Below are 25,153 nucleotides of genomic sequence, written 5' to 3' on the forward strand. Positions count from 1 at the left end.
CTACCACTGGGGCAGACTAGAGTTAAAGAAGGGAAGGGGGCAAGGAGGGCTGTCATTCGAAGGAACTGTTGTGGGTCATTTGAGGGGTGGAGTTAGCGCAATGCCTCAGAGGGCTGCCCCAATCAATTTCTTCACAAAAAAACCCTAGTGTCCTGTGGGCTTTCTGCCCTCCCAGGAACAGACTGGAGGTAACAACCTCCAATCTGCCCAGGCAAAAGGTGTAGGTGTGGAGGTTGGGGTGGTGCACAGAGACTTTTGAGCCTGTGGGGAACATTAGCCTATTGTCAGGGGGTGCTCCCCCTCCAAATACACTGTCTGATGGTCTACCTGGCTTTGTGCTTCACCACCAAGGGCAGATTGGAGGAAAACACCTACCTGCCCCTGACGGGGGAGGGGGATAAAAAGACTGCTGTGGGTTGTTTGGGTAGGTTGGGTCTAGGCCAAAAACCTGGGAGGGCCACCCTACCTATTTTGCCATAAACCAAAAAAAAATCCCTGGTGTCTAGTGAGCTTTCTACCCCCTTTGGGGGTGCAGATTCGACGTAAGAACCTCAAGTCTGTCCCCACGGGGAAGGGGCAGAAAGACTTTTGGGCCTGGGTAGAGGAGGCGCACTAGCCCACTGTGGGTGGAGGGGTCAATCCCCCCCTCAAAAAGATAGTCCCTGGTGTCTAGTGGGTGGATCCCTGCTCTCCTGTGGTGATTCCAAGCACAGATCCACTAAGGAAAGGTACCACCGGAAAGAGGGGATTCTCTCCTTCCAACAATACCTCTGCATCAGTACTGGGGGGGGGGGCTTAAAAATGCCCCTGAGCACCGATGCAGTGAAAGTGAAATGAGCTGATCGGCTCATTCACTTTCTCTGAAATTACTCCAGTGCGTCAGGTCAGCAGGGGTATCTGCTTCACCAGCTCCAGAGGCTGCAATAAACGAAAGGAAATCTCTTTGGTGCTCGCACCAGAGAGATGTCCTGCCCTGAGTGCCAGAACGTGTTGGAGCTGTGCTAAGAAGTTAAGTTTGGCAATATTCAGCAAGTCTTAGAGACCTTCACTGTCATTCTTCTTTGGGCTTGGTGCATTTATGATTGCACCAACCACCCAAGCTTTAGGATTGTTTCAGGTTTCTGAAAAGACAACACACAGATGTCAAACTTCCACCACTCCTAACTGACCCATTTTATTGCCATTCCACAGTCCTTCAGACCCATTACTTCACACAGAACCTCAAACTGTTCTTTGCAATTTCCCTGTTGATCAAACAGTCAATGCTAAAAGCACAATACAATACTAATGTCCTTAAATATACTTTGCACAAATTTCTAAAACACAGCTGCAGTTGATGTCAACCCAAAAGTCATTTTATAAAAGCAGTAGCTTCTCAGTAGTGTAAGAATATGTATTAAAACTTCAACTCAACTTAGTACATTCAATACCTGCCCGTTACAATCAGGGACTGACACTATTCTCTAAAGTCACCCTCATCAAATGTCATTCCAGACTTCCTCTATGTAACACAGATACAGCTTTTGTACTTTATCTATGCTGGGACTAAAACACTTGAAAAGACATAATGCTTGAGAACAGATGCTCGATGGGTAATTGGAATTTATTGTACCCGTTAAATCATGATACCACTAGGTTGTGAATTTAATAGGTACAATAAATTCCGCTTTTCCATAGTTTTGCCATGATAATGGACATAACATGCAAATTCTACTGCTTACAGTACCAAATTCCCAATGGACTGGTACTTATTAGACCTTTCCACCCCATAAGTGCCATTAGGTTTGATCTGCTTACATTTAATGGGGGATGCAATCTTTATCACACCCAGTAATTACCTGATGTGATAAATAATGGACCATGATTAACTGTGGAACCTGCACAAATAGGTCTTGTGCAAGGATCACAATTTTCCAGTCCACTCGTAACCAAGACCAGTGACTGTAAAAAGGCCTTGGGGAATTCGACAAAAATGTATATTCTTGTGGTGACCGTCCCATTATCATGACAGAGTTGAGAGCACTGGGATCTAGTTGAAATTGAGATCTTTTTAGTATTATAAGACCAAGACATCTGGCTATACTTTACCTTCAATTCTCTCTCCCTTAAATTCAATATTCATTCCTTTCTTTCAAAAAGGTCACTAAATGGTCTACAACACAAATCTGTGTATAGTTCAGTAGGGATCAATTCTTCCATTTTTCCGTTCAGACCTTTACTAAAGGGTTCTCTCTCAACCAGTGTGTAAGCATTGATGGAAATCATGAACACTGGGACCATCCCCCCATTTATTTTAACACTGCAGTGCCACTTAATTAAATGTCTGGGGAATTCCACTTGTGACAGCACATCGTCAATGTTCCTACATATGTGTCTGACTTACTTCAAACCCCTGATATCTTTTCCTGTGCATGCTCATGGAAAATGTCCTTTTCTTGCAAATGTTCTACAGAATGTATTTAATTCTTCAAAAGACCATGCTGCTACAAGCTCTACATTTATGTAATCCCACCTGTAACATTTCCCTTCGCAGTTACCTACCAGACCTATCTGGCTACCACTATTACCGCTTTCTCTCCCTTTGCTATGACCCAGGTTTTCTGTTTAACTCTCTCTACACTGGCTCACAATTCTCACCTTTCAAAGAATGCTGCTAATATCTACATTATTATGAGGCCCAGGATTAGCGTCACTCCTTACCAATTCATCCCTCATTAACAAATCAGTTAGAGCACCACACTCACATTAAACTCTGCACAAGGTATCCCCACCACTTGCCATCTTGTCCTTAGACCCACATAAAAATGTGTCTTTCCCAAACATTCAACTTTGAGTGGTAAATGCTTCTAAAGGACCTCCAATGACGACTCTTTTACATCTGCAGGGTCCCACTGCCCATCACCCACTTGTATCCTAAGTAGTTCTTCATAAGCCAGCCTGCATTCAACCCCTAAATTACATAAGACAGCAACATGCTTCCAAAGACTGCAAACCCTTTCCCCTTCCTAGAGCTATTAAATAAGTCATAAATATTTTTTCCTTGGCTTCCAATGCATGGTTTCATCCCCACGTAGCATTTGTGGTCAAGATACAATTTGAGCAGCCATAACACATCAAAACCATAACAAAGTAACAATATAAAGTAATAAAATACATGAAAACAATCACTTTAAAATACTTCAGTACCCAGTACAACCACTTCAACAACTATAGATGTTGTCGGCCAATCTTTGGATCTGTGAAAACCACAACAACAGTATGTCCTATACAGAAATAGTTCCTGTGTCCTGTTGGATATAGGATATTGATAAAATTCCACGTCAGCCATTAGGCGTGGGTTAAAGGCGGCGTTGCCTCTTCCTCCAGCACTAACAATGCCTTTTCCATAACCAGACCTGAATAGACAATGTGGCTGCATATTAGTCATAGCTCTATTTAGACAACCAAGGCTTCTCACAATAAGACGTGAATCATAGCAGAGTTAAATGTAGGAGAACCTGTGCCGCAGGCCCCAGGCACAGTCCTTCAGTGCTGGTAAGCATTCCCTGGGGGTACTAGTTGCAGGGCACACAACGTGCCAACACATCATTACTACATAAAGAACACAGTTAATTTTGCAGACAAAATCAAATCAAAAGTCTCCAGGCTGGAATGATTAATGATCATGTTCAGCTTGTATCTGAGCTAGAAACCCAAGTTTATGCAGGTGGTTCGGCATCCCTGATTTCAATTACTGCAGTATGAATGACTGATGATGCTTTGTAGAGCGCATGGCTACTCCTGGGGGTGTCCCAGCGCTGAGGTATGAACCTCTTTGATAGCTATGAGCAGGTGTTTCATCCACACCATGGGGAACTGTAATGCAACCTACTACTCTATCTACTCTACCTACTAAAGCACATGGTAAAGCTTGCTTGACTGATCATTCGAGCTACACCTGGAAACAGAAGCTGTGTTTAGGAGAGAGAACTGCTACATTGGCCCACATACCTGTGCGTGTCTTGCTGTTCGTCAGGATCTCCTGCAGGCGCTCCTGAAGCTTATCAGCTCGCTTGCGCTCCAGCTGCAGCTGCCGCTTCAGGTCCTTCAGCTGAAAATCCAATTGAGAAGACAGTGAGTGAGGGAGGAGGACTTCCCACCTTAAGAGATCAGGACCAGCCTGCTCCGACATGCTCGAACATCCCATAGGTCTGGATGAATGACTGACAAGACATTGCTTCATGGCATCATGCAGGAGTCTGTCATGGGGGAAGCATTAAAGTTTTTAATGGCTGTCAATGACTAAACGTTCGATTCATTACAGTCTAGCTTATATCAAAATGTCAATATCCGACAATGCAATCGTTGCAACTAACGAAAGCCTTGACATGTCTTCTTGTTCTTATTGAGTGTTGCGGAGCTTATTCATATTCCTAACGTGAAGCCTGCAGTATAAGCCCATTTCATTGCAATCAGTTTTCCATTTCATTAGTGGTCTGTATACGGCGATGGGGGCACAGTTGCACCTGGATGGAAGCTGTCAAAGCTGGATCCTGACCCTACAAACTTCTTCCTTGAATGAGGAGGTTCCTTTGCTACCTGTGTCTGGGGAGAGTCCTTGCTATCTTTCCAAACTAGGGAAGGTTCTTGCTACCCTGGCCTGGGAGAGCTTTGAGTCACACTAACACCACAGGACCTGGGTTACATGTAAGGAACACTGAAAGGGAATAATTTGTAGGAAGGTTATGTAGCAACCAGATAAATCGTTAATGGTTAAGTAATTTTTTCTCCTGAGGAATACATCTTCCACCAAATTCCTCAGCTTATTTAGGAGTCTTAAAGCAATACGTTCTGGAGGTGGGAATTATTAGTGCTGGTTAAGCAATAAATTCATGCAATTAAGGTTGGGCAAATTACCCATCAGTGTATGCCTGATATGTGAAGCAAACACACAAGGTTGATCACGTAGCCGCCCCCTGCAGATGTTGGGAACCAGAAGAACCGTGTAGAGTTTGATCAGCAAGACACATATGAAAGTAAACAAGGTATACAGATTGCTGCTAATCGTAGCTACAACCAGACCCTTTTGTAGAAGGGACAATGAAAAGTGCAAGATGTCAGAAATTAGAGATTTTGGGGGGTGTTTGAGGCTTTCAAGCAATCCACAAAGATTGATTTGATAGCAGGTTTACAGCCTGCCAGCATGAGGTCTACTTGAAAAGACAAAAAAGATTCTAATTTGTACTTCTCAAACTCCACGCGTTCAGCGTGCAGAATTTTAGGATTTGGGTAGTGTATCGGACCATCCTGCTGCAATAGCAGGTTTGCTTTTGTGCAGTGGTAATACAGCGGCTATCAGATCCTCCTCACCCAATATGAAGCAACCAGAATGAGCTATAAATAGCCTTTTATGTAGTGTGGCATGAGACAGGTGGCATTAGCAGTGAGAAATCCCAAGCCCCAGAAGTGAATACTTTCCTGCCCAAAGAATCATGTATATTTAACTCTATCAAGAGGTGCAGTGGGAAAGGCATGTGGGCTTTTCTTTGAGAAGGGAGTTTGAGCTGCTAGACTTTCCATAACTGGTGAGAAGACCAAAAGTAAGTGTTCTACTCATGCTATCTGCACCTGAAAAGGGGCTTACTTACTCATCAACCACACAAGATCTAAGACAGCCTCAATCAGTGGGTACAAGGGCACCACTACTGAAGAAGAGGGTTGCAAAACCTTAGTCAAAATATTAGACTTCGTCTCTACAGAAGATTGGGTGAATTTTATGGCTTTAGCTGCCTCTCATACCACAGCTGTAAATCATGATTTATTTCTGAACAGGGGTAAAGTTTGCTCCCCCCTAGTGAAGTGTTAATGCCACTCAAATTTTTTAAGTCCTGATACAGGCCAGCATCTCTATTAGAAGGAGGTTATCAGCATCCAAATCATTGTATTCTGTGCAGTCCTAGTTCGCATCAAGCACTGCAAGGGCGTTGGAGTGGGAGCTGAACTCCTCCTTCATGTGGGCGAAACTCTGGGCCCTAGGAAGGTGCTCTGCTAGGGGAACATCACTAAAGTTCACCTTAATCTTATCTCTCACAAATAATGACTTCTGATAGAAGCACCATAGTCAGCTCTGTGGGTGACAACTGCATCTGCGCTGAATGAGATTGAACCGGGGGTCAGGGCCTTGGCAGGCCTGAACTTCTTGGGTGTCAGGGCCACAACCAATGGAGGAACAGCTTTGGTGCCAGGCCCGCAGAAAAGTGCTACTCCTTGGGTGGTGGCCTAGATGGTAGAGAGGCAGTCTTGAACAGATCCAGCATTGCTATCCAGAAAGCCTCAATCTGCACAGCGTCAGCCGATGGGCCTGAAAACCTTGGTCTCATCTTTTTCAGAAGAATCCAACTTTGAGGAACTCATTGGGATTCTGAAAGGCCTGAAAGCAGGATAATTTTCTCCAAGAAGAAAAGGACATCTCCTTCCTATGGTCTTTTTTGTACCTTTTGTAGTAAGATATTTTAGGAGATGTTTCCCATCCAGGGGACGTACCTGGGGGCAAAGAGAATAGATTTCACATCTTACTCAGAGTCTTAGGCAAAAAGAACTTGACTTTCCCATCCCAAACAGCATAAGAATCGCTGGCCACTATGTTGTCGTCCTATCCCAGAAATCATATGCAGGTATAATGTGGATTTGAAAGGAAAAGCATCTTGTGGCACCTGCAACAAGAGTTAAAGCCTGACATTTTTGGAAAAAACATCCAACATAGTTGCTGTTGAAATGAGCGCTAAACCCATGTCGATGAGGCAAAGCTAAACAGGAACTACAGCCAGCATCCCGGCAGGTTCATACTATAGTTTGGTGCTGAATGTGCCAAGACTTGGAGCAACGGCTGGAGACACATGGCAGTGCTGCAGAGAATGCTGGGGAAAAGTTTTCCCCGGATCAGTATGAATCCTAGAACGATAATTCATAAAGTGAAGAGTCTGCAGGAAAATGTAAGTATTAGAAAGTCTGTCCTGACATATGCTTCTCCCCCAAGAAAAAGCGGGTCACAAATATAACAATGTGCACGGCCAGGGTCATTAAATCAACATGGGAAAATGCATGTGGTGTGCAGAGACAGAGGTGTACAGAACCTGGACTGAGGAGGCATCTTTCTGCCCTCAGCAGCTATGCAAACAGGGGGAGCCATTACCTATGCTCTAAGTGACATATAAAGGCCTTAAGAAGATACAGATTAATTATTTTTAATTAAGATCTTTGACTTCACTTTACATCCCCCGCAGGTCTCTTAGATCTTTATAGCTCCCGGTGGGGAGGTCGTTCTATGATCTAACTGGCACCTAAACTATGGAACAGTTTACCGTTAGAGCTACGCCAACTTGACCAGGAAGTGTCCTTTCTCAAAGCTTTGAAAACCTGGTTGTTTAGGACCTAGTCCTTTCGGTGTGGCTGGTGACCTGCAATGTCTGTGTAGTGCTGGGAGGCCTTTTGGTATCTATGTGCTAAGTAAGAATGTGTGAATTGAATTTTGCAAGCACCTATGCACTTGCAATGTGCCTCAAAGCACCTTCTAGCAACCAGTAACTTCTCCCACAAGAGTAAAACCACTATCACCCATGGGTCCTGAGTGTCATGGTCAGAGGACCTCTTCATGGGGAATAAGCAGGGCAACATGGTTCCTTCAGTCACTGTCTTGCGGGTGGGCCCGTCTTTCCTCCCGCTTAACCTAACCATGAGGGTCGGGATCCAGTAAACCCACATCCAGTACACTATACACTCAGAAGGAGTGCGTAGAGAGATCTGCCAACAAGCCTCAGACTGCTCAATATTAGGTTAGTGGAATGCTAACAAAACATCTGGCACAGCATGAAACTGCTTCCTTCAGCTTTCTGCTGGCCTGCAAATTACTTCATTGCTAGTTATGACCTGGTAACATGATGAGCTTGGCGAGGTAGACGTAGTGCAGCTGTCAAGTGGTTTCAGCTTCATTGTCTCTCTTCTGTCTGCCGTGACCACTCCATAGAATCACTTCATGTTGGCCTGCAATACCACAACACCCCACTGCAGTACCACAGATATCTCTTAATCAGACACTCTTCAAAGTAAAACCTTGCAGACTCACTCCAAGCTACCAAGAAAGAAGAAAAGGACCATGTTACCAACAGTAGAAAGCTAAAACAAGCTACCAACAGAGGTGAGATGCACCAAGTCACCAACAAACCCAAGATGAAGCATGCTAACAACAAAGGCATACCACATGATAGACTACTACAATACACACTAAACTACTCATTAATCCTGGATGCACCATAAAACCATAGGTGATGTACACACCATACTACAAAAGTGAAATGCATCATGCTACTAACAATAGTGAGATGCAGGATGCTTCAACGGAGAGATGAAGCAGGCTACCAACAAAGTTCAGATGTATCAACTTACCAACAAAGGAGAGATACACCATAATACCAACGAAGTTCAAATGCATCATCCTACCAACAAAGGTGGAGATTCAGCAAGAAGTCCAAAACGCATCATGCTGCCACCAAGTGCAATGTGAAGGATGCCACCAACAGAGGAGTGGTGGATCGATATTGCCCCGGTTGGGTGGCATGAGGGCTCTCCCCCCTCTCTGGAGGTGGGGCTGGGCAGGACAAGCGACATGGGGCCTTGCGGTGGCGCGCCGGTGTGCTTCGATTGAATGACTGAGCGTAGATGTAATGGTTATGGGAGGAGAAGGGTGGAGTGGGTGACCGGGGATCAGGCTCTAGCCAAAGTTCTTGGTATGTTGAAATTTACGCTGAATCTTAACTTCTTTATTATGCGATGTGCGACAGCCACCTATTGAAAAGATGCAATGATATATTCTCTTTCTCACACTGATAACTGCCCCATAAACTGGCGGCATGTAATACATCGCAATCCTACTATACCATCACCTCAGCCCTGATACCATATCCTAACTGCTAATAGAGATTGGTATTACAACCAACCAAAAGGACTGAAAGGCAAAGGAACACAGAAATAATACGCCGCGGATGTTGTAACTCTAACCCCCATACAGTAACTGACGTACATGAAATGTATTAGTATTTTCTCTTTGAAAATGAAATAAAAAGATTAAAGCAAAAAAACAAAAAAAATGAAGCATGCTACCAACAGTCGAGATATAGCACATGAAGAACCTCAGCAAGATGCGCCACACTACTAATAAAGGGTGGATGCAACATGCTACCAACAAAGATGGGTTACCGCACACTACCGTCAATTGTGAACCGTACCACAGTACAAACAATGGTCAGATGAACAATACTACCAAAGGAGCAATGCACCACACAACTAACAAAGGAGAAATGCATCAGGCTACCATCAAAGAAGCAATGTACCACACTATTAATAAACTCTGAATGCACTATGCTACCAACAAAGATGGCATATGTCACACTACCATTGAAGGTGAATTAATCACACTACTAACAATGGTGAGATGCACCACAAAATAGGGTTTGTGAAGGTTTTAAAGGAGGGCTGACCACTTATAATAAAATCTCCAGATGTAACACAAGAGCCTCAGGCTGATCAAGAAACAGGATTGGTCACAAATGTGGAGGAGGCTGACAATCTCCAGTGCACTGTCCTTAAAGAATAGATAAATCAGGATGCCTTCCTTTAGGAGGGTCTAAGAAGACCAGATGTCTCAAGCTACCAAAAAAGGAGAGCTGCATCACACAACTAATAAAGGCGAGATGCACGGTGCCATCAACAAAGTTGAGATCCATTGTGATACCAACAATATAAAGATACACCCCAATGATGTTGGATTAATATGAAAAACTAATTTCCATTCAATAAAAGTTTACTTTTTTAAACTAGTTTTTCAGCTAAAATGGAAATGCAAATACATTTTCTGCAACTGAGGCGGGAAATGTATAACATACAATAGAGATTTTACTTCATAAATTATAACAACACACAAGTGAGGGCTAGGAATGTCAAAGAAGGAATATTTTAATATAAATTTAGCACTGACTGAGCCCACAAAGTTGCACATGAAGCATACCACAATGTTTTCCTTTTTTAATGCAGAAAATAATTACGGTTTCTTAGGAATTATGCATGTAGAATCAGAAGGCACTATGTGTAATAATTTCAAACTTGGAAAGGCAAGTCCTCCTTGCTTAGCCAGTGAGGATCTGTCCCAGGTATATATAACGACAATACAGAGACGCAATAATACCATAGACTGCTTTTCCCTGTGAAAGACACTGAGTCCAATTCTAATATCACTAGTTAGCTTTACAAAGAGGCACAGTGAGAGCGTTTCTCAAAGGTCTGCTTCAGTTTTGTTCAATAGGGCAAGAAAGATAATGAACCTCTTAAGCAGCATTAGATATACCTTCCCCCCTACCACCTCCAACTTGTACCATTTAAGAAAATGACATGTAATGCAGAGGATATGTTTTTGAAATCTATTAGAAATGAAGGCAGATGTGATGAGATACTAGCAAATGTACGGAAAGAGAAGCATATTTAACTGGTGGTTATAAAAAAATAGGGGTTGTGAAGGTTTTAAAGGAGGGCTGATCATTTATAACAAAAAGTCAAGATGTAGCAGAAGGCTGAGCGAGAAGCAGTATTGGTCACAAATGCTGGAGAGGTTGACAATCCTCAGTGCACCGTCCTTAAAGAATGGGTGAATCAGGGTGCCTACCTTTAGGAGGGTCTAATAAAAGTAGTAAGGGGTATTGATTCACTCCCAAGGAGCTCAAGCAGACCATTCAGTGAGTGATGATAATTAGCCACTGCTGCTCTTAGTAAAGAAACCCAATGATCCCTCCTTGAGTAGCATAACTCAGTACTGAAGGTTCACTGCTCTTAAGACCATGCAGTTATTAGGAATGTGTGTCCAACAGTCAACATTCAGTGTTGGAAAGCATTCTACCTAAACATCTCCCACAGTTGCTCAACAGGAATTTAACTATGGTTGCTAGCATAACTACATTCAAGAAGGTCACTATGGAGGAAGCGATTGGTAAACTGACCCTTAAATGGGCAGGGGCAGCAGCTAATTTGAAGGACTTATCTTTGTGAGTAGACAGAATTAGATTATTTTCTGAGTATGCAGGACAGACGTTTGATTTTTTGAGACAATCTGTGTGAATCAGTTTAAAGCTATATTCCTAACAATGTTTCTCCTACATAAACTGAATAAAATTGTTTTAACTCTGAATATGTACATAATCAGCGCTTTGGTTCACATCAGATTATAGCAGGCCAAAAGCTAACTTTCAGAAAAGCATCAAATCACTAAATAAATCCTTGATTAATGAAAGCTATAAGCATACAGTGATCCAAAGATTTAGGGAATCTTGGGTCTGCACTGCTACCACACAAAATAATAAAAAAAGGATCAGCAGAGGGTGTACTTACTGGATGCAGTTAAAACCAACAACAATACACAATTTTGGAACCCGGTAGCCAGCTTGGATGGTAAAATCCAAAGGGATTTGAGAGTTAGCCGAAGAAACCACACTTGCAATCTATGCAGCCACATGACAGAGGAACCCCCTGTTCTGAGCTGGCAACCTGACAAAAGGAAACTGGTTAGAGGTGTGAATGAAATTAGAGTACCTGTCCCAGTGGACCACACTGCGAGAATGCATGAATCATGGATATTGTTTTAGACGTAAAATCACAGACTGGAAGTAGGAAGGCACCTACAGCTCCAGCGTCTAATGGAATAGTTAGAAATATGAACAAATCTAAAACTCCAGGTCTAGTGGAATAGATTGTAATTATGAATGCATCAAGAGCTTCTAGTCCTAATGAAAAGGACTGTAAGTAGGAATGCATCTAGAGAGCCCAGCCCCAATGGAATGGTTTGAGAGTGTGAATGCATCTAGAGAGCCTAGCTCCAATGGAATGGTTTGAGAGTGTGAATGCATCTACAGAGCCTAACCCCAGTGGAATGGTTTGGGGGGTGTGAATGCATCTAGAGAGCCTAGCCCCAGTGGAATGGTTTGAGAGTGTGAATGCAGCTAGAGAGCCTAGCCCCAGTGGAATGGTTTGAGAGTGTGAATGCATCTACAGAGCCTAACCCCAGTGGAATGGTTTGGGGGTGTGAATGCATCTAGAGAGCCTAGCCCCAGTGGAATGGTTTGAGAGTGTGAATGCAGCTAGAGAGCCTAGCCCCAGTGGAATGGTTTGAGAGTGTGAATGCATCTAGAGAGACTCGCCCCAGTGGAATGGTTTGAGAGTGTGAATGCATCTAGAGAGCCCAGCCCCAATGGAATGGTTTGAGAGTGTGAATGCATCTAGAGAGCCTAGCCCCAATGGAATGGTTTGAGAGTGTGAATGCATCTACAGAGCCTAACCCCAGTGGAATGGTTTGGGGGTGTGAATGCATCTAGAGAGCCTAGCCCCAGTGGAATGGTTTGAGAGTGTGAATGCAGCTAGAGAGCCTAGCCCCAGTGGAATGGTTTGAGAGTGTGAATGCATCTACAGAGCCTAACCCCAGTGGAATGGTTTGGGGGTGTGAATGCATCTAGAGAGCCTAGCCCCAGTGGAATGGTTTGAGAGTGTGAATGCAGCTAGAGAGCCTAGCCCCAGTGGAATGGTTTGAGAGTGTGAATGCATCTAGAGAGACTCGCCCCAGTGGAATGGTTTGAGAGTGTGAATGCATCTAGAGAGTCTCGCCCCAGTGGAATGGTTTGAGAGTGTGAATGCATTTAGAGAGCCTAGCCCCAGTGGAATGGTTTGAGAGTATGAATGCATCTAGAGGGCCTAGCCCCAGTGGAATGGTTTGAGAGTGTGAATGCATCTAGAGAGCCTAACCCCAGTGGAATGGTTTGAGAGTATGAATGCATCTAGAGGGCCTAGCCCCAGTGGAATGGTTTGAGAGTGTGAATGCATCTAGAGAGCCTAGCCCCAGTGGAATGGTTTGGGGGTGTGAATGCATCTAGAGAGCCTAGCTCCAGTGGAATGGTTTGAGAGTGTGAATGCATCTACAGAGGCTAGCCCCAGTGGAATGGTTTGAGAGTGTGAATGCATCTAGAGAGTCTAGCCCCAGTGGAATGGTTTGAGAGTGTGAATGCATCTGGAGAGCCTCGTCCCAGTGGAATGGTTTGAGAGTGTGAATGCATCTGGAGAGCCTAGCCCCAGTGGAATGGTTTGAGAGTGTGAATGCATCTGGAGAGCCTCGTCCCAGTGGAATGGTTTGAGAGTGTGAATGCATCAAGAGCTTCTAGTCCTAATGAAAAGGACTGTAAGTAGGAATGCATCTAGAGAGCCCAGCCCCAATGGAATGGTTTGAGAGTGTGAATGCATCTAGAGAGCCTAGCCCCAATGGAATGGTTTGAGAGTGTGAATGCATCTACAGAGCCTAACCCCAGTGGAATGGTTTGGGGGTGTGAATGCATCTAGAGAGCCTAGCCCCAGAGGAATGGTTTGAGAGTGTGAATGCAGCTAGAGAGCCTAGCCCCAGTGGAATGGTTTGAGAGTGTGAATGCATCTACAGAGCCTAACCCCAGTGGAATGGTTTGGGGGTGTGTATGCATCTAGAGAGCCTAGCCCCAGTGGAATGGTTTGAGAGTGTGAATGCAGCTAGAGAGCCTAGCCCCAGTGGAATTGTTTGAGAGTGTGAATGCATCTAGAGAGACTCGCCCCAGTGGAATGGTTTGAGAGTGTGAATGCATCTAGAGAGTCTCGCCCCAGTGGAATGGTTTGAGAGTGTGAATGCATTTAGAGAGCCTAGCCCCAGTGGAATGGTTTGAGAGTATGAATGCATCTAGAGGGCCTAGCCCCAGTGGAATGGTTTGAGAGTGTGAATGCATCTAGAGAGCCTAACCCCAGTGGAATGGTTTGAGAGTATGAATGCATCTAGAGGGCCTAGCCCCAGTGTAATGGTTTGAGAGTGTGAATGCATCTAGAGAGCCTAGCCCCAGTGGAATGGTTTGGGGGTGTGAATGCATCTAGAGAGCCTAGCTCCAGTGGAATGGTTTGAGAGTGTGAATGCATCTACAGAGGCTAGCCCCAGTGGAATGGTTTGAGAGTGTGAATGCATCTAGAGAGTCTAGCCCCAGTGGAATGGTTTGAGAGTGTGAATGCATCTGGAGAGCCTCGTCCCAGTGGAATGGTTTGAGAGTGTGAATGCATCTGGAGAGCCTAGCCCCAGTGGAATGGTTTGAGAGTGTGAATGCATCTGGAGAGCCTCGTCCCAGTGGAATGGTTTGAGAGTGTGAATGCATCTAGAGAGCCTAGCCCCAGTGGAATGGTTTGAGAGTGTGAATGCATCTAGAGAGCCTAGCCCCAGTGGAATGGTTTGGGAGTGTGAATGCATCTAGAGAGCCTAGCCCCAGTGGAATGGTTTCAGAGTGTGAATGCATCTAGAGAGCCTAGCCCCAGTGGAATGGTTTGAGAGTGTGAATGCATCTGGAGAGCCTCGCCCCAGTGGAATGGTTTGAGAGTGTGAATGCATCTGGAGAGCCTCGTCCCAGTGGAATGGTTTGAGAGTGTGAATGCATCTGGAGAGCCCCAGTGGAATGGTTTGAGAGTGTGAATGCATCTAGAGAGCCTAATCCCAGTGGAATGGTTTGAGAGTGTGAATGCATCTAGAGAGCCTAGCCCCAGTGGAATTGTTTGAGAGTGTGAATGCATCTAGAGAGACTCGCCCCAGTGGAATGGTTTGAGAGTGTGAATGCATCTAGAGAGTCTCGCCCCAGTGGAATGGTTTGAGAGTGTGAATGCATTTAGAGAGCCTAGCCCCAGTGGAATGGTTTGAGAGTATGAATGCATCTAGAGGGCCTAGCCCCAGTGGAATGGTTTGAGAGTGTGAATGCATCTAGAGAGCCTAACCCCAGTGGAATGGTTTGAGAGTATGAATGCATCTAGAGGGCCTAGCCCCAGTGTAATGGTTTGAGAGTGTGAATGCATCTAGAGAGCCTAGCCCCAGTGGAATGGTTTGGGGGTGTGAATGCATCTAGAGAGCCTAGCTCCAGTGGAATGGTTTGAGAGTGTGAATGCATCTACAGAGGCTAGCCCCAGTGGAATGGTTTGAGAGTGTGAATGCATCTAGAGAGTCTAGCCCCAGTGGAATGGTTTGAGAGTGTGAATGCATCTGGAGAGCCTCGTCCCAGTGGAATGGTTTGAGAGTGTGAATGCATCTGGAGAGCCTAGCCCCAGTGGAATGGTTTGAGAGTGTGAATGCATCTGGAGAGCCTCGTCCCAGTGGAATGGTTTGAGAGTGTGAATGCATCTAGAGAGCCTAGCCCCAGTGGAATGGTTTGAGAGTGTGAATGCATCTAGAGAGCCTAGCCCCAGTGGAATGGTTTGGGAGTGTGAATGCATCTAGAGAGCCTAGCCCCAGTGGAATGGTTTCAGAGTGTGAATGCATCTAGAGAGCCTAGCCCCAGTGGAATGGTTTGAGAGTGTGAATGCATCTGGAGAGCCTCGCCCCAGTGGAATGGTTTGAGAGTGTGAATGCATCTGGAGAGCCTCGTCCCAGTGGAATGGTTTGAGAGTGTGAATGCATCTGGAGAGCCCCAGTGGAATGGTTTGAGAGTGTGAATGCATCTAGAGAGCCTAATCCCAGTGGAATGGTTTGAGAGTGTGAATGCATCTATAGAGACTCGCCCAAGTGGAATGGTTTGAGAGTGTGAATGCAGCTAGAGAGCCTAGCCCCAGTGAAATGGTTTGTGAGTGTGAATGCATCTAAAGAGCCTAGCCCCAGTGGAATGGTTTGAGAGTGTGAATGCATCTAGAGAGCCTAGCCCCAGTGGAATGGTTTGAGAGTGTGAATGCATCTAGAGAGCCTAGCCCCAGTGGAATGGTTTTAGAGTGTGAATGCATCTGGAGAGCCTAGCCCCAGTGGAATGGTTTGGGGGTGTGAATGCATCTAGAGAGCCTAGCTCCAGTGGAATGGTTTGAGAGTGTGAATGCATCTGGAGAGCCTTGTCCCAGTGGAATGGTTTGAGAGTGTGAATGCATCTGGAGAGCCTAGCTCCAGTGGAATGGTTTGAGAGTGTGAATGCATCTAGAGGGCCTAGCCCCAGTGGAATGGTTTGAGAGTGTGAATGCATCTGGAGAGCCTAGCCCCAGTGGAATGGTTTTAGAGTGTGAATGCATCTAGAGAGCCTAGCCCCAGTGGAATGGTTTTAGAGTGTGAATGCATCTGGAGAGCCTAGCCCCAGTGGAATGGTTTGGGGGTGTGAATGCATCTACAGAGCCTAGCCCCAGTGGAATGGTTTGAGAGTGTGAATGCATCTAGAGAGCCTAGCCCCAGTGGAATGGTTTGAGAGTGTGAATGCATCTAGAGAGCCTAGCCCCAGTGGAATGGTTTGGGGGTGTGAATGCATCTAGAGAGCCTAGCTCCAGTGGAATGGTTTGAGAGTGTGAATGCATCTGGAGAGCCTCGTCCCAGTGGAATGGTTTGAGAGTGTGAATGCATCTGGAGAGCCTAGCTCCAGTGGAATGGTTTGAGAGTGTGAATGCATCTAGAGGGCCTAGCCCCAGTGGAATGGTTTGAGAGTGTGAATGCATCTAGAGGGCCTAGCCCCAGTGGAATGGTTTGAGAGTGTGAATGCATCTGGAGAGCCTAGCCTCAGTGGAATGGTTTGAGAGTGTGAATGCATCTAGAGAGCCTAGCCCCAGTGGAATGGTTTTAGAGTGTGAATGCATCTAGAGAGTCTAGCCCCAGTGGAATGGTTTGGGGGTGTGAATGCATCTGGAGAGCCTAGCCCCAGTGGAATGGTTTGAGAGTGCGAATGCATCTAGAGAGCCTAGCCCCAGTGGAATGGTTTGAGAGTGTGAATGCATCTAGAGAGCCTAGCCCCAGTGGAATGGTTTGGGGGTGTCAATGCATCTAGAGAGCCTAGCTCCAGTGGAATGGTTTGAGAGTGTGAATGCATCTGGAGAGCCTCGTCCCAGTGGAATGGTTTGAGAGTGTGAATGCATCTGGAGAGCCTAGCTCCAGTGGAATGGTTTGAGAGTGTGAATGCATCTAGAGGGCCTAGCCCCAGTGGAATGGTTTGAGAGTGTGAATGCATCTGGAGAGCCTAGCCCCAGTGGAATGGTTTGAGAGTGTGAATGCATCTAGAGAGCCTAGCCCCAGTGGAATGGTTGGAGAGTGTGAATGCATCTAGAGAGCCTAGCCCCAGTGGAATGGTTTTAGAGTGTGAATGCATCTGGAGAGCCTAGCCCCAGTGGAATGGTTTGGGGGTGTGAATGCATCTACAGAGCCTAGCCCCAGTGGAATGGTTTGAGAGTGTGAATGCATCTAGAGAGCCTAGCCCCAGTGGAATGGTTTGAGAGTGTGAATGCATCTAGAGAGCGTAGCCCCAGTTGAATGGTTTGAGAGTGTGAATGCATCTAGAGAGCCTAGCCCCAGTGGAATGGTTTGGGGGTGTGAATGCATCTAGAGAGCCTAGCCCCAGTGGAATGGTTTGAGAGTGTGAATGCATCTAGAGAGCCTAGCTCCAGTGGAATGGTTTGAGAGTGTGAATGCATCTGGAGAGCCTCGTCCCAGTGGAATGGTTTGGGGGTGTGAATGCATCTAGAGAGCCTAGCTCCAGTGGAATGGTTTTAGAGTGTGAATGCATCTGGAGAGCCTAGCCCCAGTGGAATGGTTTGGGGGTGTGAATGCATCTAAAGAGCCTAGCCCCAGTGGAATGGTTTGAGAGTGTGAAGGCATCTAGAGAGCCTAGCCCCAGTGGAATGGTTTGAGAGTGTGAATGCATCTAGAGAGCCTAGCCCCAGTGGACTGGTTTGAGAGTGTGAATGCATCTAGAGAGCGTAGCCCCAGTTGAATGGTTTGAGAGTGTGAATGCATCTAGAGAGCCTAGCCCCAGTGGAATGGTTTGGGGGTGTGAATGCATCTGGAGAGCCTAGCCCCAGTGGAATGGTTTGAGAGTGTGAATGCATCTAGAGAGCCCTGCCCCGGTGGAATGGTTTGAGAGTATGAATGCATCTAGAGAGCCTAGCCCCAGCGGAATGGTTTGAGGGTGTGAATGCATCTGGAGAGCCTAGCCCCAGTGGAATGGTTTGAGAGTGTGAATGCATCTAGAGAGCCTAGCCCCAGTGGAATGGTTTGAGAGTGTGAATGCATCTACAGAGCCTAGCCCCAATGGAATGGTTTGAGAGTGTGAATGCATCTAGAGAGCCTAGCCCCAGTGGAATGGTTTGAGAGTGTGAATGCATCTAGAGAGCCTAGCCCCAGTGGAATGGTTTGAGAGTGTGAATGCATCTGGAGAGCCTCGTCCCAGTGGAATGGTTTGAGAGTGTGAATGCATCTGGAGAGCCTCGTCCCAGTGGAATGGTTTGAGAGTGTGAATGCATCTGGAGAGTCTCGTCCCAGTGGAATGGTTTGAGAGTGTGAATGCATCTGGAGAGCCCCAGTGGAATGGTTTGAGAGTGTGAATGCACCTGGAGAGCCTAGCTCCAGAGGAATGGTTTGGGGGTGTGAATGCATCTGGAGAGCCTCGCCCCAGTGGAATGGTTTGAGAGTGTGAATGCATCTACAGAGCCTACCTCCAGTGGAATGGTTTGAGAGTGTGAATGCATCTAGAGAGCCTAGCCCCAGTGGAATGGTTTGGGGGTGTGAATGCATCTGGAGAGCCTCGTCCCAGTGGAATGGTTTGAGAGTGTGAATGCATCTAGAGGGCCTAGCCCCAGTGGAATGGTTTGAGAGTATGAATGCATCTAGAGGGCCTAGCTCCAGTGGAATGGTTTGAGAGTGTGAATGCATCTAGAGAGCCTAGCCCCAGCGGAATGGTTTGAGAGTGTGAATGCATCTAGAGAGCCTAGCCCCAGTGGAATGGTTTGGGGGTGTGAATGCATCTAGAGAGCCTAGCCCCAGTGGAATGGTTTGAGAGTGTGAATGCATCTGGAGAGCCCCGGTGGAATGGTTTGAGAGTGTGAATGCATCTGGAGAGCCCCGGTGGAATGGTTTGAGAGTGTGAATGCATCTAGAGAGCCCCAGCGGAATGGTTTGAGAGTGTGAATGCATCTAAAATTCCTAGCCCTAAAATAACTGACTAAGGGCCTGATTTAGATCTTGGCGGAGGGAATACTCTGTCACAAACCTGAGGTTATCCCATCCACCATATTACAATCTCCATAGGATTTAATGGGATCGTAATACGGCGGACGGGATATCGGTCAGGTTTGTGATGGAGTATTCCCTTGTGCCCACAACTAAGGAACAAAGTATTAATTTATCTAGAGCGCTTAGTCCTAAAATAAGGAGGTTTTAAGTATGAATGAATCTATTCCTAATGGAATAGATAGTAAGTATGATTGCATTCAGAGCTTCGAGTCCAAATGAAAGAGACTGGAAGTATGAATGCATATAGAGCTCCAGGTCCAACACAGTAAGTATAAAATAATCTAGACTCCTAATGGAAGCCCGGAGGTGGTCTAACTCTCTGTTCTAGGCAAAGGCACTTTACCTGTATTTAGGTGAGACTTTCAGAAGGGTGACGTGCTAAAATCTTGGCGTGTGACAAACTTGTACACAACATATACCAGAGCACACCAAAGTAAAGTCCCAAAAATAAATGGCACAGTCCATAAAGCATACTTCTTCTTCCAAGGAATACACTTTAATTCTGATGAAAATGAGAATAACAGAACAGCCAACATGTGTTTTGTCCAAAGGACTTTTTCCATGCGAATTTGACTGTACGAGGATGAAATCAAACGCATAAAAGTAGATAAATCAAAATCCAGCTAAGAAAAGGTGCCGTTTGGAAGTAGTAATGAACCAGCATAAGACTGAAGCGTGATTTCACGAGCAGATGCTCAGGGCATCAATATATGAAAAACATAATCAAAAGTAGAAGTTCATGATAAGCCCATAAAGAGCGTTATGATGCAAGTACGTCTGAGTGCTTCGATAGTTACGCGGTTAACTATCGAAGCACTCAGACGTACTTGCATCATAACACTCTTTGATTATGTTTTTCATATATTGATGCCCTGAGCATCCTCTCGTGAAATCACGCTTCAGTCTTATGCTGGTTCATTACTACTTCCAAACGCCACCTTTTCTTTTCTGGATTTTGATTTATCTACTTTTATGCGTTTGACTTCATCCTCATACAGTCAAATTCGCCTTGAAAAAGTCCTTTGGACGAAACACGTGTTGGCTGTTCTGTTATTCTCATTTTCATCAGAATTAAAGTTTATTCCTTGGAAGAAGAAGACGTATTTCTTTATGGACTGTGCCATTTATTTTTTGGACTTTACCTGGTGTGCTCTGGCACATATTGTGTTCAATGTATTCTTCAGCACAGCTCATAATTTTGTTAAGAGCAGTGCATTGGACACCTAGGTGGTTGGGTGTCATACCGGATTTAGCACCCTAATACTATATTTGTGGACTAACTAGCCTTTCATTATATCTATGGGTGGGCAGACCTAATAGCATCAACCACCTTTCTTTCATTGTTCTTAAAGTGTGATAAACTTGTGTTCATTCATAAAGTGGGTGCTGAAAGAGGCAAAAAACTATCCTGGGATGGCTTTACTTGATATAGGAAGGAAGATCTTCTTGGACAAACAATTCTTGCATTTAATAATGAAATGTGGTAATAGGAAAGGTGTGCTTCCAGGCACACACGTGCTTTAGGGAAGGGGTGAGTAGCTAGAATAGTGGTAACGAACAAGATGAAAAATTCAGCCAAGCAGGAGGTTATGTAGTTGTGAAACTGACTCTACTAGCACCTTTCATATGACAGAGAGCGGAAGACTGGCATATATTAGCTCAGCTCAACTCTGTCCAGAAGCTTTTATTGCTTCAAGACCTTACACAAGGGCCCCTGGGTACAGCCTGAAATGAATAATTAAGGTGGTGTTTCTGACAGGATATCCGCTCAAAATACTTTAAAAACAGGGTTGTAAACCTGGTGCCCTAACCTACTTAATTTTTACCTCCCTGAATTACCTTATTCTCACATCTCCATAAAGCTGGACAAAAGCTAGGACATTAGGTTTCTGTTTTGGAATACACTTATGATCTTGTATTGATGAGCACTATTCCTAGTGGATAACAGCTTATGCTGAACTCTAATTTACTTCACCAAGAATCCACAAAAAGACAAGAGGAATATATTATTTAGTTTTTGGAACACTTTGTAGTGGATACTCAACAGGCAGATCACTCACCTGTAGAATATCCCTAGATGCCATACTGGAGCTGGAAATATTTTCAACATAGCCCCTGCACGCAGGCTGGTGGCATGATGCAGCTCTACATTGACTTTGCTCAGCTCTTGAAGTGACAAATGGTGCAGCATACAGATGCCACCCAACCACACTGATGTCAGTTTCTTTTTGTACATTGTCCGTGCTTTCGGACACTGAGCCCAAAAGCGAACTGTTCTTGCCAGTGTGCAGATCTCTAACTTGGGATCTTTTTAGATGGAAAAGAGTGTATTCCACAGAACGGGGACGCGTGAGGGCAGTGAGGAGTCTGTGGTTAAATAGAGTACACACCAGAAATAGTGTTATTGAAGCTAAGTTCTTTTGATGGACCCTTAACCTCAGATTCCTCATCTGTAGAATACATACCAAAGCAGTGCCTCCACCGGTGGTGGGTCCGTGGAATGACTAAGACCAAAAAGTCCTGCAAGACCAAACAACCAAAAGCTCCTTACCGTCAGACCTGGTTGTCAAGGTAGAAGTGCTCCATGAACGTATGCACTGATGCCCACGTTGCAGCATGACAAATTCTGATAACAGCCACTCTGCATGTTAATACAGTATTAGCAGCCTTGGCCCTGTGGAATGGGCACTGAACCTTTCCGGAGGCTGCTTTTTCGCCATCATGTCACAGATCTTAATGCAGAAGACTATCTGGACAAGGGACATTCCTCCTCCACTTTGCCACGGAGAACCCCACAGAAAACTGATCCATCACACTATGGTCCTTGGTTTGATTGATGTAGAAGCTTGTCTCTCTTTTGGGAATCCAAATGATGGAGTCTCTCCTCCCCTTTAGAGGGTTCAGCTGTGGTAAAGAATGCAATGAAAGTCTGCCGGACACTGAATAGAGTCACAAATTTCTGGAGGAAGGCCACTCCATTATGTCTCAAATGGACTGGCCGAGCTTGACGCGTACTAATGTGACATGCTGAGGTTATAGAGAAAGACTGCCTCCAGTGTCAGGAGACAACTCTGCAACAGCTGAAAAGGAGTAGACACAAGGAGAGTAAGGACCACACTGAGGTGTCACTGTGGCATCACAAAAGGTGTAGCAGGAAACATGTGGAAAAACCCTTTGAGAAAATGCATCACAACAGGTGATTTGATCAAGAACAGTTGGTGCAGTAAACTCAAAAGGACCAAAAGGGCAGACAAAAAATCTTTAAGTGCCCACAGCAAGTCCTAGCTGAGCCAAACGTAAACTAAACTGTTGGATCTCTTACTGTTTGCTGTGTAACAGGTTAAAGAAAAACACAAAGCCACAATATTGTCCCAGCATCCAACGTAAACATAATTTGTAGAAGGACACCCGTTCACCGGGAAGGCTTTCATTATTTCGGAGAGAGATCAATGCAGTCAACTGCCGCCATTTGATCTCCATGCATGTAGGTATAGAGCAGGGCAGGGTGAAAGACCTTGCTCTGCTCCCATGACAAAAGGTCCTCTTACAGTAGCAGGCTGATCGGAGGTCAAATTGTCATGATTAAAAGTTCCTGGTACCACACTCTCCTGGCCCAATCCAGAGCCGTTAGGATGCCTGGGATCCGGTCATACTTGACCTTCTTCAGAACTTGAGGCAGGAGAGGCAGCCATGGGAAGGCATACAGGGGTCCTACCATGCTCCATTCTAGACAGACTGAATCTCCAAAAAGAACCTTCTTGAAACTGTACCACGCAAAAGTGTTGACAATGCATGTTCTCAGCAGTGGCAAGGAGATTAAGCAGGGACTCTCCCCAATGCTGGAAGGTGACCTATGCCACCTCCAGGTGCAGCTGCCATTTGTGATCTGCTTGGCACTGCCACTTAAGTTTGTCATCCCTGCAATTTAAAGTTCATGCTAGGTGCAGTATGATCAGGAAGATGCCCCGGTAATTAAGCACACAGCCACATCCAGAACCCCACACTCCTTTCTGCTTGTTGCAATACTATGTGCTGTCCATTAGGACCTTAAGCACGCTCTCATTGATGTAAGGCAGGAGGGCTTTCAACGAGAACCAACGGGCTGCAACAGGCTGATGTGGAGTTGTGTCTCTGCAACAGATAAAGACCACAGATGTCCACCTGTAGACAGCATGAGACGAGACAGTCTCTGCAATTCTTTGGCTTTTTAAGCACTTCCAGGACCAGAGGTATTCACTCAATCAGAACAGCTTAAAATGCTGCTGATAAATGGTATGGAAGGTGCAGCAATAAAAAACACTGACAGACAGCAAGGGCTTAGAAGGTTTACTTTTGCATGGCATCAAAACCACGGGGTCTTACAACAAGAGTGGGAATCTGCTCTGGCATCCAAGCATGGAGTAATGCAGAAGGACCATGTGTTGGAGGTGGCACGTTCTGGTTGGCTGAGGCAAGGTCCTAGATAGCCAGAACCCGCCACTCCTGTCAAGGGTGGGTGATTACACTCACTGTATAACCTGTGCTCACCCTTGGGTAGTTTGGCAACAAAGGCAATGTGTAAAACAAAGACACAGCACTTCCCCGCTACAACCACGCTGAGTGGCACAAATGAGACTATACACACAGTGTATGTATAAAAAGATTGTATTCAACAGACACATTGTCAACACAGCAGGAGTATAATGTAACTCTGGGCCTATAAAGCAATTGGCAATAGAAGTCACAATATGAGGCCCAATTGTGTTAGACACAAGCTACTGTAAGTACACATGAGAAAACACTACATTCCCTCCGCACACCCACATAAGGTGCCAAACGTGTCCGCACGAGACCACACCCTTGAATTCCCCACAATCAATGTAACACACAAATTCAGGGTGCACCCCGGTTCCCAACATTGACAGCAAAATGTACATGCAAGGTTTACAACACTTTGACATAACACTGAGGCCTAGGTCGCACTAGTATGACATAACGCCAACTGTAAATACTCCCTCACAGGATAAATGTGACCAGCAGCACCATGGTTCTGCCTTCACATGCACCCGCACTCAGGCACATCTACTCTGCATAGTCGTGCAGTGCCACGGGTATCAGTTGGTGCATGCACCAAGTCACTCGCACACACTCACTCACTCACAGCACCCTAATGTGGTGCCCTGATATCTGGATAGTGGATGCCACTGTGTCTGCAAGTACATTGGGTTCCCAACTAACTTCCAACCACCAACCCTCTTCAGTTCTCCTGCCCCACCACGAACCAAAGAGTGCATCAACCTTTCTCTAGTTATTAGGCCACTCGCAGCTAAGTCACACTTCGCAGGGTTCTGGGGTTAAGGTGGGGGAAAAGGAAAGACAACAGCCGGTAAACAATTTGTAAGGAGATGTTCGGGCTCCCCACAGGAGGTTAACTCAGAGCTGTTAGACACCGAGATGCCCAGCCCAGCCAGACAGTCCGATGTTATTTAATAGTTACCAATCTCAGCACCTCTGGAACAGAGAGGCGCCATCAGGTCTTGTTGACTTGAGTCACCCACAACACTTCCAGTTGCATACGACAAATTACTAGGCCCACACCTCCTGTACCAGGAGATGCTGCGTCAGGGGCAGGAAGACTCAAGTGACGCCAGGAGGATATGAACCCACGTGAAATGTGCTCAGTGCCGGACCTCCACAGAAAGGAGGCACAACATCAGGGGTCCGATGAGCTGAGTTGCCCTGACCGTACGTTCATTCACAAGGCAACTCCCAAGATAGTATCTCATCCGAAAGAGGCACCAGTCTGATCCGTGATAACTTGAACTACTCAGACAATCCCGGACTTTTCCACGAAGGGTGTAAATCCCACACCCCTCTGGAAGGCACAACATCTAGCACACGATGACCTGAGTTGCACTAGATCATCCAGTCATACTCAGAACTTGGTTTCCATACCTGCCTGATATGAGGCACACTGTGTAGTATGCAATAACGTTAGTCACACCAGACTCCCAGGTCACACACTTCAACACTAGTTCAGCCGTGTCGTAGGAGGCCAAGTACAGCACAACTCAGGTTGCCCCCCTCCCCGAGGGT

At 45.7% G+C, this 25,153-nt stretch overlaps 1 protein-coding gene across 2 annotated transcripts in view; it reads right to left on the reverse strand.

Moving 5' to 3' along the window:
- The window catches only part of GRIPAP1 (GRIP1 associated protein 1), a 485,545-nt gene that overhangs the window by 242,313 nt on the left and 218,079 nt on the right, over positions 1-25,153 (reverse strand). For both annotated transcript variants that reach the window (XM_069209507.1, XM_069209509.1), the window contains one exon: positions 3,991-4,090. In XM_069209507.1, coding sequence (XP_069065608.1) covers positions 3,991-4,090 — 100 coding nt within the window. The remainder of the gene's footprint in view (positions 1-3,990; positions 4,091-25,153) is intronic.

The sequence above is a fragment of the Pleurodeles waltl genome, chromosome 10, assembly GCF_031143425.1.
Source record: "Pleurodeles waltl isolate 20211129_DDA chromosome 10, aPleWal1.hap1.20221129, whole genome shotgun sequence".
Lineage (NCBI taxonomy): Eukaryota > Metazoa > Chordata > Amphibia > Caudata > Salamandridae > Pleurodeles > Pleurodeles waltl.